This window comes from Lepidochelys kempii, chromosome 6 (assembly GCF_965140285.1).
Source record: "Lepidochelys kempii isolate rLepKem1 chromosome 6, rLepKem1.hap1, whole genome shotgun sequence".
Classification (NCBI taxonomy): Eukaryota; Metazoa; Chordata; order Testudines; family Cheloniidae; genus Lepidochelys; species Lepidochelys kempii.
Window position 1 is genome coordinate 31,237,338 of NC_136385.1, and position 15,107 is coordinate 31,252,444.

Genomic DNA, 15,107 nt, shown 5'->3' on the forward strand with positions numbered 1-15,107 from the left:
TGAAGAGATTTCAGCTCTATCCCTAGCGTCAGGGATCTGCAGCTTTTGGGACCATTCTCTGCAGATTCTTGTACCTAAGCAACCCCACTCCTTTCCCCTTCTGTTAGGTCACAAACCCTGACTCACAGAAGAGATGGTTACAAGAAAATATCAGTATAAAAACCTGTCACTCTTCCCAACACCTGCCCCTTTCCTTGTTATTTTTTACTAACAGGGAAGCTGTAGTCCTGCAATTTTATAATAGAACCTTTAAATGATTCTCTCCTGAAATATAGCAAAATAGGATGGGCCAAATCCATTCCTGGTGTATACAGAGAATGACTCAATTGAAGCCAGGGATTAATATGATCTTTCAGCAGTAACCTGACAGTTAACTCCTGTCTCAAAATGCATCTGTTACTGTAATCATGATTGTAATTATTTTGGAATGTTACTGAGTGGAGGATATGTCAGTAATGGCACAATTGCTACCTATCGCACCAAAAGAGTACCAGAAAAAAGAAAAACTTCCTCTTGACAGTGCAATGCAATGTATAAACCAATAATCTATCCATACAGTGATTTGATGGGTGCTGTGTATTTTTACAATCTGGAGTGCAATATACTGTGGACACCATAAAAAAAAATACAAATATATTGGCTGCAGTAGTTAAATTTACCACAATATTTGTGTATTTCTCCTATTCTAAACATAGGAAATGCTATAGTAAAGTCAAATACTAGTTTATATTGTATACTCATTGTATTGTAAATATTTTCAACTGCTCAGTATAAACTATCTAAATAGTGATGCATATTTTCCTTCACAGTTTTCATGAATGCAGCAATACCAATTGCAGCTGTACTTATAGTAAGTATGAACTTTTCTAAATAACAGTGTTTAGAAGCCAGATCGACCTGATTTTTCGTAAAGCGAAGGCTGGTAGATTCCAAACTGAGATCTGTCAAATGCTGCACCAGAAACATCTGATTTCACTTGCTTTTGCTAATTTAAAAAGAAGTGCCTCAGGGTTTTTTTAAATATTACTTCCCTAGTGGCTAAAGGGGTAAGCTGTAGGCATGATGTAGCTTTCTTTTTAGAAAGGCTTTTGACACAGTCCCACATTACATTCTCATAAGCAAACTAGGGAAATTTGGTCAGCGTGAAATTACTGTAAAATGGGTGCAAAACTGTTAAAATACCATATTCAAAGAACAGTTATTCATAGCTGGCGGTTAAACTAGGGGGACAAATTTTGTGGGGTCCTTCAGGGATCAGTCGTGGGTCTGTTACTGTTCAATGTTTTCATTAATGACTTTGATAATGGAGAGGAGAGTATGCTTATAAAATTTGTGTATGACCCCAAGCTGGGAGGGGTTGCAGGCACTTTGAAAGACAGGATTAGAATTCAAAAGGACCTTGACAAATGGGAGAATTGGTCTGAAATCAACAAGATGAAATTCAATAAAGAAAAATGCAAAGTACTACACTTGGGAAGGAGAAATCAGATGTACAAATACAAAATGGGAAAAAACTGGTGAGGTGGTAGTACTGCAGAAGATCTTGGGTTTAACATGGATCACAAGTTGAATACATTCTGGGGTGTATTAACAAGAGTGTTGTATGTAAGATATGGGAGGCAATTGTTCACTCTGCTTGGCACTGATGAGGCCTCACCCGGAGTACTGGGTCCAGTTTTAGGTGCCACACTTTAGAAAGATGTGGACAAATTGGAAAGAGTCCAGAGGACAGCATGTTTTAGTCTTGAGAAAAGAAGACTGAGGAGGGATCTGATAAGTAAGACTGCGATTCTGTCACAGAGGTCACGGATTCCGTGACTTTTGTAGCTGCAATGGCCAGTGCAGCTGATCCCTGGGCCAGCTGCTCGAGCGCCCTGTGGCCTGCCACACCGGGTGCTGCTGGAGTAGCCCTGGGGCCAGCCACACCAGCTGCTGCTCAGGTGGTCCCGGGGCGACTGAGCAGTGGTCCCAGGGTCATCCCTGAGGGAGGGTCTGAGCAGCGGTCCCAGGAGCTTCCCTGGGGCCAGCTGCACCAGTCGCTACTCGGGTGGCTGGCCCGGGGGAAGCACCCAAGCAGAGGTCCCTGGGGCCTCGGAACAGGGGTGGCTGGGGGGGTAGTCAGCCCCCACGGCCAGTGCAGGGGCTAAGCATCGGCCCCTGGACCCCCACAGCAGCCATGTACTGGGGCCCCCCAGAGCAGCAGCACCCTGGGCCCCAGGAGCTGCTAAGTTTTAGTCGGGTATTTATATAGTAAAAGTCATGGACAGGTCACCGGCCGTGAATTTTTTTTTTATTGCTCGTGACCTGTCCATGACTTTTACTAAAAATACCCATAATTAAATCTTAGCCTTACTAATAAGTCTTCAAATACGTTAAGGGCTTTTTATAAAGAAGGACGATGATCAATAGTTTTCCATCGCCACTGAAGGTGATGGAAGGTGAAGGTGATAACAAGTAATGGGCTTAATCTGCAGCAAGGAAGATTTAAATAGGATATTAGAAAAAACTTTCTAACTATAAGGATAGTTAAGCTCTGGAACAGGCTTCCAAGGAACCTTGTAGAATCTCCATCATTGGAGGTTTTTAAGAACAGAACAAACAAGTGTCAGGGACGGTGTAGGCATACTTGGTCCTACGTCCCCAGGGGGCTGGATTAGATGACCTCTAAAGGTCCTCACCAGACCTACATTACTATGATTCGGTAACGGTCCAACCCATTCCCACTGAAGTCAAGCCTTTTGAATCAACAGTAACAGAACTATATGGAACAAAACTCCTTATTCTTCCCAGACTCACCACAGATCTGGGACTGTGTGTACACCAAGCTTTTTCTTAACCTTTCCCACAGTGGCAGAAGCCTTAGCACAGCTCCATTGGTGGTAGTCACAGTGGAAGCATGAGTGCAGACAATCCCACAGGCATTTTTATCTTTGTATCCTCTAACCCTGCTTAGAACAAGTCTAGACAAACATGGTTGTAAAATCACTGGCACCTTGTCTGCACTCATGCTCTGCATAGGACTAAAACCTATGGAGCTAAAATGGTGCCAGTACAATGGGGAAAAATTTTAAGCTTGGTGTAGACCAGGCCTTGAGGAGAGAAAGACCTTAATGATTTGCAGGTTGAGGAGTAATTACTGAGCTCATGCAATAAATATCAGAAAATAGAATCCCAGGGGGACTTTGTTTGAATGAGACTGGGTTGAAAACTCTGCAAGGAGCTCAGACTATGGCCCACTATGGATCTGGTTATTCAGGACTAGATATTCTGTATGCAGTGTGACATGATTTGAAGCGCCATTCTAGCAAATTTTATTTTTTCTCAGTCATCAATGATCTCACCATTAAAGCATATATGGGTCTTGCCTGCTTTTTTGTTCTTTTGTTTATTTGCTCCTGCAGCTCAATTCTCTGCCCTTGCATGGGTGAGTAGGGGACAGGAGGCCATGAGAAAGAGGTGCAAGGCACCTCCCGTCCTTTTCACTTACTGCAGTGTCTAAGCACAACTACAATCCCTGTGCTTGGGGCACTGGGACTGCTCCCTTACAGCCCCTCTCACAATTTGTCATAGCCCTGAACCTTGTCTCCCACATACACGCTAGCCTATAGAGCTGGCAAGGTGCCCCGGGGAGCAGGCTGCACCATTCAAAGGGATGGAGTAGTGTCCATGTCCCCCCTTCTCACTTCAGAACTATGGGAGGGATAGTACCTCTCGGACACAATCCCTCCCGGAGCTCTTGCTATGGTTGGGTGGCTCCATATTAACAACCCATGTGTATACTAGTAGTTAAATGCTACAATCTGACCCTTAGTGTGCTTGTCTCTTTTTACTTATCACACAACCAAATGTATGCCTCTTGCCACTGGATGAAAGGAATTACAGCAACATGAGACCAAAAGCTGAGACCATAAAAATCTTCTTACATAACTGATGTATGAACAGCAAATTGTAACAACTATATAATGACTGTCAGGAGGAGCTCTGCAGTGGTTGGTTGCATGATGTTTCCCAATTAAAACAATAAACTGACCATTACAAGATGGAGAATACAGTGCAATGTGAAACATTTGCTTCTTTTAAGACTGTAATCATTGTATCTTTGTAGACATTTGTGGTCCATGCCCACTTGACTGGAAATGCTGACTTCTCTCCATCAGTGGCCTTTGCCTCACTCTCCCTCTTTCACATTCTTGTCACCCCACTGTTCCTGCTCTCCAGTGTGGTCAGATCTACTGTCAAAGCTCTGGTCAGGTAAGAGTTGCTGGATGAAACCTCCCTCCATTTGAGAGCCATTATTGTTCAATTCCCCAATGTATAATTCAAAAATAATGCTGTGGTTATTTTTCATCATTATTTGGAAATTGCTTTCCAGACTCTTACCTTAAGTGTTGTCCCATGTTATGATATGTGGACCAAATTCTCTGAACTAGGTGAAATGGAGCTAACTAGCCTGATACTGCAGCCATTTACACCAGCAGAGAATTTGGCCCTGCGTATTTTCAGTTGATCGTTACTGCAAAGTGTAAGGATTTGCCTGTTAATAAATTATTGTATGGTCCACTGTATAGATTTTGTTGTGTAAAATGAACATCACTGTGGTGGCTACAGTGTATTCTGTGCTGCGCTCTGTTTGTGTGTGCACATGCATGCATCTGTGTATACAGAAACAGGAAATAAGCGATAAAAGCTCATTTAAGGGTTGGGTTTTTTTGTTTAAAATCAGCTATCTCTCTCCCTCCCACGTAAAAACATGTGGAAGGGAACAAAATAATCACAAAAGCACATGAACATCAATGTGTGTCACTTGCGCTGAATTCTTTTTCCCTGATTCTGGCTGTAAGTCCAGGGAGAATTAGATTTTAGCAGGGAAAGCTCTGTGATAGAACAGTTTAAAATAAAAATTTTGAAGTCAACAGGGAAAAATTTGAGTGAATAAATTTTCAATCTGGACCAGATGAATTTCTTTCTCATAATGAATGTGCTTAATGAGTGTCAAAGTCCAAGTTCTCCTGAGCCAATGGCTCATCAGGCTAATGTGGTTAAGGCACATCAATTTCATAGCCAGCTGTACGCAAGAGAGTGTTGTGGCCAACAATAGTGATAGCAGAATTAAAACTTCAGCCTTTAACAAGCCAAACTCCCACTCATTTCAGTGGTGGTTTTGTCTGATCAAGTACTGCAGGATTGAATTAAATGATTCTTTGCACTTATCCTCTACAAAGTGCTTTATAAACATTAATTCATGTTTTCTACCTCTTTGTGACATTACATATAGTTCTCTAAGGCCTTAACAAAGCAATGGGCCAGATCCTGTCTCACGCTTAATTCTATTTGTGCTATTCTAGTAGTGCAAAGGGGATTTAAACAGAGAGCTGAGGATTCCTCCAGTGTGGCAAAATCATCCAGCAATGTAGCCAGCTCTATGCACACCCTCCTTCCAAGTGTATAAGGGCAGTGGCTGGAATAGAGTCCTCTCCTGCAATTCCCAGCTGGTGTAGTAGCCCACAGGGGACTACTCCAGGTTGGCGAGCTGGGCTTGTGGCCTGCATTGGATCCATCTCCGGATCATGGAGATTCCAATGGCCTTTACAGCACCCCACCCTGTCAGCTGCATCAAGCACATATTTGGGAACAACTAATGATTCCACTGTAGAACTTTTCACAGTTTGTAAACAGTTAGTGGCATGGTTGTCTCGTGACAGGGTTTCTGTTCATGGACAAATGTTTCGAACAGAATTAGGCATAGAATTTAAGGCCAGAAGGGACCACCAGATCATCTAGTCTGACCTCCTGTCCATCACAAGCTACCAAAATCTGTGCACTAAACTGAACACAAATGAAATTAGACCAAAGTATTACAGCCCTTAGGAGACTCCACTATTATGTGCTACAGGCAGAGAATAGGAGGTACTGAGGTTTACCAGTGCTTGAGGCACCTGCCTACAACGGCAGGAATTGATTAAGTAAGATTAAGACCCAGATAGCCATGTGTCACTCTTGTTAGCAGTGCCCTGGGCTACTATTTGATTGCCTTCTTGCTACCAAGTTATTGCCCTGTTTGGAATATAGACAGGACAGGCTCAGACTACATAACCACGCTGTCATGTCCTCCTTCCTCCCTGCTGTCGGTGTGGTAAGAATCTGAGTCCATTGTTCTGTTACTTGTGGAAACACAACTGCTGAGTGCACACAAATCAATTGTTTGCTGTAATTGTGCCCTTCTGTTTCATCTTTCTACTAATAAACGTCTTATCAATAAGGTCAGATAAAGGTAACCTAACCTGATAGTGTATATTTGGCTTTCTTCAGTCTCTGGGACAACCTGAACTGGCCTCTAAACAAACACCTGTGGTTTGTTAAATAGCCAGCAACTGAAAAAAACTGTCTGATTAAGTGAAGCAAAATATGTTCCAGGAGTGGGACCAGCCCAGGAGGAACACAAACTGGGACAACATTGCAGTGATGTTGGCTCTTCACACTTCCATTTCACAGCTCCACGCAGGTCAACATTGGCCAGAATATTTAATACAAAATGATCTTCAAGATAATGTATCCTCTCTCATAACCTTGACAGCTTTTTTGATTCTTCAGCTAATGTCCAAATTAAAAGCATCATAGTGGATTTCACTGACACAGTCAAAACAAATGTCAGTTAAATTCATGTTGGGCCCAGTCCAGCTTCAAGGCTTTTGTACCATATGGGATCCATAAACCTCACAGGGCAAGTACGATTTAGAAAGGGAGGCTGTTTATGATTCAGAAAGGCAATTACCCCTTAGTGGCAGAAAGGCCACTAACAAGGTGAGGACTTCAAAAGTGTCTATTTAAAAAGCAGTTTTAATCTGCAGGGTGTTTGGTATAAAAATAAAACCAAGCAGCTGACTGGTGTACTGCTAAAAGGTGGAGAGAAGACATAAAAAGTGAAGGGCACAGCTATGCAACTTTTCCTCACTGGGGGTGTATAGGAGCAACTGTGGTATTTGGTATCTGAGTGGGATTCATATGAAACCACGTGTGCAATTAGCTCTGCAAATAACCACCATTGCCTAATCCAGCTGTCCAATCTGATGGTTAAAAATAAGATCCCTAGTGGAGATATCCGAAATCCAGAAATTATAGCTTCAGTTTGTGAAACTGCTGTGTCAGCCACAGCATTGTAATACATATACATTTAGTACTTAAAAGCATGTAACCGCGTCATGCTACGGGAAGCAAGCCATCATCGTTCTTCACAGGATTAAGTTACCGTATATGATGGTATGTGCAGCTGCAGCAGCAGTTGGAGGAGAAGGAGAATAAGCCGATTGTTAGAAATCACCTTAGCAGTTAGAAGACTTGTCTCATGTTCTGAGGTAACACTGTTGACATTCAAAGTACCTCCCTCTTCATGCAAAATCTAAGAAGGATCAGAGAGGGCAAAACATAGGCTCAGAAGGTACAATTGTGACATGGCTTTACATGGGTATATATAGAAGAAAAACATGCTTGCAGCCTCTCACCCTTTGTTCCCAGTGCAACTGCACAAGGGCCTGTCCTATCTGCAGTCCCTGTACATGGACGAGCATGGGAACTGCACATCTCCAGAGACACACAGCACTCCAGAGGGGCCATGCTCTTCACTGTTTCCTCTGCATCAGTCTGCAGAGCAGGCTAACCTCCCTGAGGAAGCAGGCAGCATTATTCTAAAGGAAGATGCAGCCTAGGTAGTCTGTGTACTCATGGGGTAGACCTCATGGGGGGTGGGGTTGTCTCAGTCTCTTCCTGATTTTCCCAAGAAGGAGAATGGGCGTACAGCTCCACACCAGCCCCTACACAGGACAAGGGTTAAAACCACAGTTTGGCCCATCACAGTCAGTTAGAAAATCTCTACTAAATCATTTAGTCCACCCCACTGAAAGGACAGGATTCGCCCCAGCATTGTTTTCTATTGCTTTGTTCAGTTTAGATATAAATATAGTCAGTGACAGGATGTTACCACCTCCTCCCTTGGTCTAATAGACCTTCCCATTGAGAACTGTTGTCCTGGTATCCATCATTACTCCTAGCTAAATCCCTTTGCCCCACACTAAATAATTAATTCCCATCTTTGGTTTTTAAATTCTTCAGATGCTTGTTGCCACTAGACCAGATTCATTCCCTAGTCAAGCAAACTATTGCATCAGTCTCTTGGCCACAGGAAGGCTGCCCAAGGTTGAAAGGTGGATTTGTGCTGGCACCAGGGCCCAGCAATCACCCCTGTATTGGGGAGTCCACAGGTGGCCTGTACCAATCCCAAAGCGGGCACTGGTGGCCGTGCAGGGAATGTGTCCAAGGCAGCCACAGATGAACTGATTCAGAGCATCAACCTGCTAAGTGGAGCTCCAGTGGAGTCCATAAAGGAAACTAAAGCTAACCTCCCAACAAGGAACCTGCAGTGAGCGAGTGCAGTAGAAATACCACCTGCTATCCTCATCAAGGGCTCCCCTGCTGAGAGTGGCACACCAAGGCATGGTTTGCACCCCACTATGCTAATATGGCACAGTCAGTGTAGCTCCCCACATTTGCTCCCATTGAGCCGAGAGACATATTTAAATCAGTTATTTCAGTCCTCCTTCATAAATCGGTACCAGGGCTGGCCTTACCATGAGGCGAACTGAGGTGGCCTGAGTGGGGGGGACCACTAGGACCCAGAGTGTAGAAAATTGTGTCTGCTGCTGGGGCATATGTATTCTCTCTTCTCTAGATGCACAGAGATGGTGGAGTGCTGTGCTGGAGGAAGGAGGGCACAAGAGACATAACAGGCAGGCAGGAGAAAAGGTGAGAGGGAATAACAGAAAGCAGCAGGAGCTGCAGGGAGAGAGAGGAGGAGGAGCCTCTTATGTACCTCTCTGGCAGCCCCAGGAGCCTGGACTGATTAACACCAGCTTCTCACAGAGCTTCCTGTTTCTGCTGCTTCCCTGAACCCACTTGAGGAGAACAGGTAGTCAACTGAAGTAGTAGGAGCCAGTTAGGCCCTTAAGATGCTGATATCTTTCCTCACTCAGGCCCTGCTACCAGCCTGCTTATTTGTCCCCTTCACTTGAGTGTTGAGAGCCACTGTAGCTGGCACAGAACAGCAGTCATGCATGAAAGAAGAAAATGCCCCTCTGAGGCAGCATTCAGAAAAAGAAAGAAGGCAAAGGAAGCTTTCCTATCTAAGCAGGAAGGAGCTCTCCTGAGATATCTGTTCACGGTGAGCCTTCCGGCCCCAGTGAGAATGTGTGAGGAGATACCTGATCTTCCAGTTACTCAGAGTGCAGGTGACCTGGCAGCTACTGCAGCATCCATGTCTCCATCTCAAATGGATGTAACCATGCACATTCCTAAAGAAAAGTATAGATCAGAGAAGAGTGTGGTGGAGGCGCAAGAAACAGCTGCTGCTGAGTTTAATTCCTTAAGTCTAGGTGATCCAAGACTGTGGACCCACTTGAGCAGTAGCCTGAGGGACTTCCTCGTACTGTATGGGCCACAGCAAGTGAAAAACTTCATGTTCCCCAAAGACAATGAAAATAGACATTTCTATCCAACACATTACTGGCATGAAATCCCCAATGGTGACAAAGTGGAGAGGCCATGGCTTATGTACTCAAAAACCCAGAATGCTGCATAGTGTTTTTGTTGCAGACTCTTCCAGTCTAATGTTCCAGCCACATTGGGTTCTACAGGAACAAAGGACTCGAAAAATCTAGCTAGAAATCTGGCATGCCATGAGAAGGCAGCAAATCATGAGAGATCATTCCATAGGTGTAAAGAGCTTTAGATGAGACTAAGGTTAAAGGCCACCATAGATGATCAGCATCAAGAGAAGATTGCATCAGAGTCTCTTTACTGGCAAAATGTTCTGAAAAGACTCATTGTAAGAATGCTTGCTTCCCAAAACCTAGCACTGCGTGGCACTTCAGATCAGCTGTATGTGCCAAACAATGGAAACTTCCTTAAAACTGTGGAGCTGATGGTTGAGTTTGATGCTATACTCCAGCATCTAAGAAGAGTCACCACCCAAGAAATGTACACACAACACTACCTTGGGAAAAACAATTGAAAATGAGATCATACGGTTACTGGCAACAAAAGTCAAACAGAAGATTGTGGCAGAACAGAAGTCAGCAAGATATTACTCTGTTATTCTGGACTGCACACCTGACATCAGCCATACGGAACAAATGACTTTAATGGTGTGTTTTGTAACAACAACAGAACCTAGTGAAAATGTCCCTGCAATGGTGACTTTCAGAGAGTATTATCTAGAATTTATTGACATTGATGATACTACAGGAGCTGGTATGACTAATGTGCTTCTTAAAAAGCTGGAAGATACGGGAATTGCGATAGCTGACATGAGAGGTCAGGGCTACGATAATGGTGCCAACATGAGAGGAAAGAACAGAGGAGTGCAGACATGGATCCAAGAGTTAAACCTTCGAGCTTTTTTTGTCCCATGCAGTTCTCATTCATTGAACTTGGTGGTCAGTGATGCAGCATCAGCTTCTAGTGAGGCTGCTGAATTTTTTAATGTAATTCAAAGCATCTATGTATTTTTCTCTGCATCAACTCATCAATGGCAAATTTTGAAGCAACATCTGGGAACATCCTCTCTGACACTGAAACCACTGAGTGCCACACGATGGGAAAGTTGAGTGGAGGCAATAAAGCCTATCAAACACCAAATTGGGAAGATAGATGATGCCATAGTTGCCATTATGGAGGATAATGCTATGACAGGAACTGTTTGTGGGAGAACAGGGGCAGAGGGAAATGGAATCACCAGAAACATACATAACTTCAAATTTTCTGTGTGGCTTAGTGTTGTGGCATGACATACTGTTTGAAATAAATGTTGTAAGCAAGAGGCTCCAAGGTGTTTGCCTCCATATATCTGGAGCAATGGAACAACTGGACAAAGCAAAGTCATACCTACGGTCTTCAAGAATACAAGTCACCAAAGAAGAAGGTATTTTGATTACAAGGCACTGGATAATCCCATAAGAGACTCCAAACAACAATTCAAAGTTGAATTCTTTAACCAGGTGCTAGATTGTGCAATACAGTCAGTTGAAGAACGTTTCATGCAGCTCAAGGAACACAGCAGTATATTTGGGATGTTGTATGATATTCCAAAGCTCCTCACTATACCTGAAGAAGACCTACACCAGCAATGCAGGGCACTAGAGACAGTGTTGACACTTGATGACATGCGCGATATTGATGCGAGTGATTTAAGTGATGAACTGAAAGCCCTTTCATTTCAGCAGGATCAACTCCAAAGGCTGTTCTGGAATTTATGTGTACAAATAAGATGACCACCCTCTTTCCAAAAGCTTTTGTTGCTCTGCGCATACTTCTAACGCTTCCTGTAACAGTTGCCAGTGGAGAACACAGCTTCTTCAAGCTGAAGTTAATAAGAACACATCTACGCTCCGCAATGACACAGGAGAGGCTGCTCGGCCTTGCAACCATCTCAATAGAGCATGAGCTGGCCCAGACAGTGGACCTTCAGCAGGAAGCAGTTCAAATCTTTGCAACCAAGAAGATACGGAAAGCACCACTTTGATTTGAAACAGATTAAAAATGCCAGTGTTTACTATGCAGACAAGAAAAGTTACATTTGCTGTTCAGGTGTTTGAAAGTTAAGTGTTACTTAAAATTTTTGAACAAGGCATTTTAAGTTGTTAGTTCTCCTTTATTGGGGTAGGTAGCAGAGCAGTACCATGAGAGCAGTAGAAGAGGAAGAAGGCAGAATTGAGACCTTTCAAAGTTTTGGCCCAAGCGAGGGGGCATGGGGGCATCATTTGAGCTCCCCACTTCAGGTGCCAAAATGAGTGGACCAGCCGTGATCGGTACCTCCAGCACCTCCTCATTTTGGTTGCTGCTATTTGAACTCCTTCCCTTTTGTCACAGTCTTTTTGGTATTGAGTTGTTCAGGATTTAACCCATTATTCTAGTGCTGCAGAATGGATTTGCCTATTGTCTTAGCAGTTTGCATGGATGGACATTGTAAAGCATGTGCAGGCACACAGGAGAGTCAACATCATGGGCTGCGATAGGATAAAGGTATTTAGCCTCCTAACAAACTAAATGTTAAATATTCAAGGAGTATTTTGTTCATTCTTCTTTAATGCTGGTCTCCAGGATTCTTTTTACAATTGTATTTGTTAGGCAGGTCTGCCTCTGTAAACACGCTGGGACAGATTCATCCTTAGTGCCATAGTGGGCTAAATTCGTCTCTGAAGCTGACACAATAGATGAATTTGGGCCATTGAAAGTAAAACAGACTCTCTCGAGGTCCTAATTCTTGTCAGTTTGCTCAGGACTAATTGTGTGGCACTTTATTAATTTAAGTGACCTATTAATGGTTTTGCTTTAGCGTGTGGCATCAAAATTAGCTGTGATTAAGTTTAATCTCTGTCTCATTGTTTAAACTAAAGAAATATTTTGTCCTAATTTCTCCTTCCTAGACACTGACGGTGTGAGTAGAAGAAGGACCCAAGAAGTATCTAAAATAATCATTATGAAGTCATTGATTGTGATAGAGAACACTGCACAGTTTTTAAATTTCACTGCAGAAACATCCCTTACTGCATATTTTTATAGAGAACAAATGTATAAGCCACCCAGTAAACTGAATAGCTGGGGCACTGCAGTGGGTATCCTCTAATGAACATTGCACTGATCAGAAATTTTGCATTCTACATTCTGCCCGATCCCTTTTCTCTGCTTTCAGTGTGCAGAAACTGAGTGAATTTTTATCAAGTGAAGAAATTGGAGAAGAGCAAGATAAATGTTCAGAGTCAAGAAATGCAGACAACCACAGCAAATACCAGGTGGTTGTAAGTAGTAATGTTCAGTTGTACACTGTGTGGGTGGACTGATTTACTCCCCTTGCTAATTCCTGGCAGATCACTCCAATAATCTTGTCCACTTCCTATTAATTAATGGCTGTATTTGCAAAAATCCATCTTAATATCCTGTTTCCTGTAGATCATAGCATGAGTGTTTTGAAGACACTCTCCTGGTCCCATCACCATTCACCATGTATTTCTGTCTTCCTGATCTTGCACAGCCCCTCAGAGTTGTTAACCGCAAGAGGCCTGCGAGAGAAGACTGGAACAATTACAGCTCTCACATGAGAAGACCTGTTAACATCACAGAAGGAGATGATTTTTGTGTAAAGGTGATATTAAGGTCACTCTTTCTAACAATGCTATTACTAAATTTGACTAATAATCATTCTCAAACTCCTACAAGTTCAAAAATTATTGGATAATCTAGAGCTGCCAGACACCTAATTCCACTTAAAGAAACCAAAAGCAAAGAGTAATTTTTATCCCCACTGTTTTCTAAAGAAGCTGTTGCCATCCATTTTGCTTCAAGTAGAGAACAGATTGCTGAATTGATTTTCAATTTATTGCTTTTGAATAGTTGTGTGTATGTCCTCCTTAAAACTCCTTCAGCCCTTCTACATTTCATGTGTTTTTGAACAATTAGCCCTGACCTCAAAACAAAAACCTCCAGCTTCTCCTAAGAAAGGATTGGAAGCCCTCAATCCACTTTAAAGATGGATGTGTCTGACTTGCTATAGAACTGTCTGGCAGTAACAAATGTTGATACCTGTTATAATGATGGAGTTATTTATCTAGCCTGTCTGCGACAGCATGTACATCCCTGACACAACAAAATGAGTGATATCTGTGCCAGTTCATTTACTACTAAAGGGACTAAGTAGGACAACTGGTTAGTGCATTAGCTTTTACACTCGGAAGAATCCAGTACATATCCTGGCTCTGCTCAGAGGTGAAATGGGATTACTGTTCTGATTTTTGAGTCCTTGAGCCCTTCTAGCATGGGGCAGACTGCCAGGAAGATAGGCTCCTTCTCAGAGATCAACTCTTTCTGGGGAAAAGAACATCAGGCAGCGCTGAGACAAGAGAGAGAATTTTGCAGCCCCCAGGACTCTGGAACGGTAGTGATATAGCCAGAAACTATGGATGCAGGATTTGACTGCAAATAGGGTAGAAAAAAAAATTGATCAAGGGCCAGCTGCCAGCAACTGTAATCTTTGGCTCCCTCAGCTGTCACCATTCTCACCAAGGTGACCCAGGGCTGCTCCCAAGCCCCTGGTGTTCCTGGCTTCTCTTTCATCCCAGGCAGTTCCTTGCTGTTCCTTTCCCCGGGGAGTCTCTTTTTCAAGTGAGGATTCCTTGGCTGCTGCCTTTCTTCTAGAGAGACAGGGAAGGACCCCAAAGCCTTTCTCTCATTTTTTCTTGGTGGCTCCCCAAGGTAACAAATGTCACTTTTCCCCTGTGGAAGTTGCAAGCCAACACAAAAAGGTGCCCCATTCTACCTCTTTCCCAGGTCCAAATATGCTGGGCCAGACTCTGAGCTCTTACATCGCTGCAAACCTGTTGGCTTCTTTGGTGGAGTCATTCCTGCTTCGCACTCAGTAAGAGAGGACAATCAGCCCAATTTATCTACCGTGCTGGAAAATTGCTCCCCAAGTCCCCATTTATCGGAGTATCGCAGGAAAGCTTCACTCCAGTTCAAGCCCTGGAGCACTACTCTACAATAATTTTTAAAAGGAGTGAAGAAAGGATCAGATAAATCCGGGTGAGGGAAAAAGTTCCCTCAAAACCTGGCAGAGAATCATACATAAGAAACACAAAAGAAAATAACGTAAGAGTGACTATTGGCAGCAATACTTAATTTCTGCTTCAGAAGATGTATTATGTGGAAAATTCTGTAAGCCTATTATACCTGGGACTCTGACTGTAGTTATGTAAAAGAGTGACATTCTGGGGTCTACAGAGAGCAGCCAAGGCCCCTGAACCATTTAAGTGATACACAGACCTTGTGCTTGCTCTCTGCACAGGGATGAATGTCACCCATGTTTTGCTGATATATTCCTAACACTTAAGATGTGGCAAACCCACAAGGGAAGCTGCAGAATTTGTAGTAGAATTACATGAAGGCTGACACCTGCACATAAAGAGCGGGTTAAATTATTTTAATTTTCAGAATTTCATCAGAATTGTTTCACACAATAATTCAAAAACTTTTCACAAAAGCTTTTCACCATTTTTCAACCAGCTCTC

At 43.1% G+C, this 15,107-nt stretch overlaps 1 protein-coding gene across 4 annotated transcripts in view; it reads left to right on the top strand.

Annotated features, from left to right (window-relative positions):
- The window catches only part of ABCC8 (ATP binding cassette subfamily C member 8), a 135,515-nt gene that overhangs the window by 56,380 nt on the left and 64,028 nt on the right, over window positions 1-15,107 (top strand). For 3 of the 4 annotated variants that reach the window (XM_073347373.2, XM_073347374.2, XM_078853181.1), the window contains 4 exons: window positions 810-850; window positions 4,106-4,251; window positions 12,740-12,845; window positions 13,079-13,189. In XM_073347373.2, the coding sequence (XP_073203474.1) occupies window positions 810-850; window positions 4,106-4,251; window positions 12,740-12,845; window positions 13,079-13,189 (404 nt within the window). The remainder of the gene's footprint in view (window positions 1-809; window positions 851-4,105; window positions 4,252-12,739; window positions 12,846-13,078; window positions 13,190-15,107) is intronic. The other variant, XM_078853180.1, reaches the window with a different exon arrangement.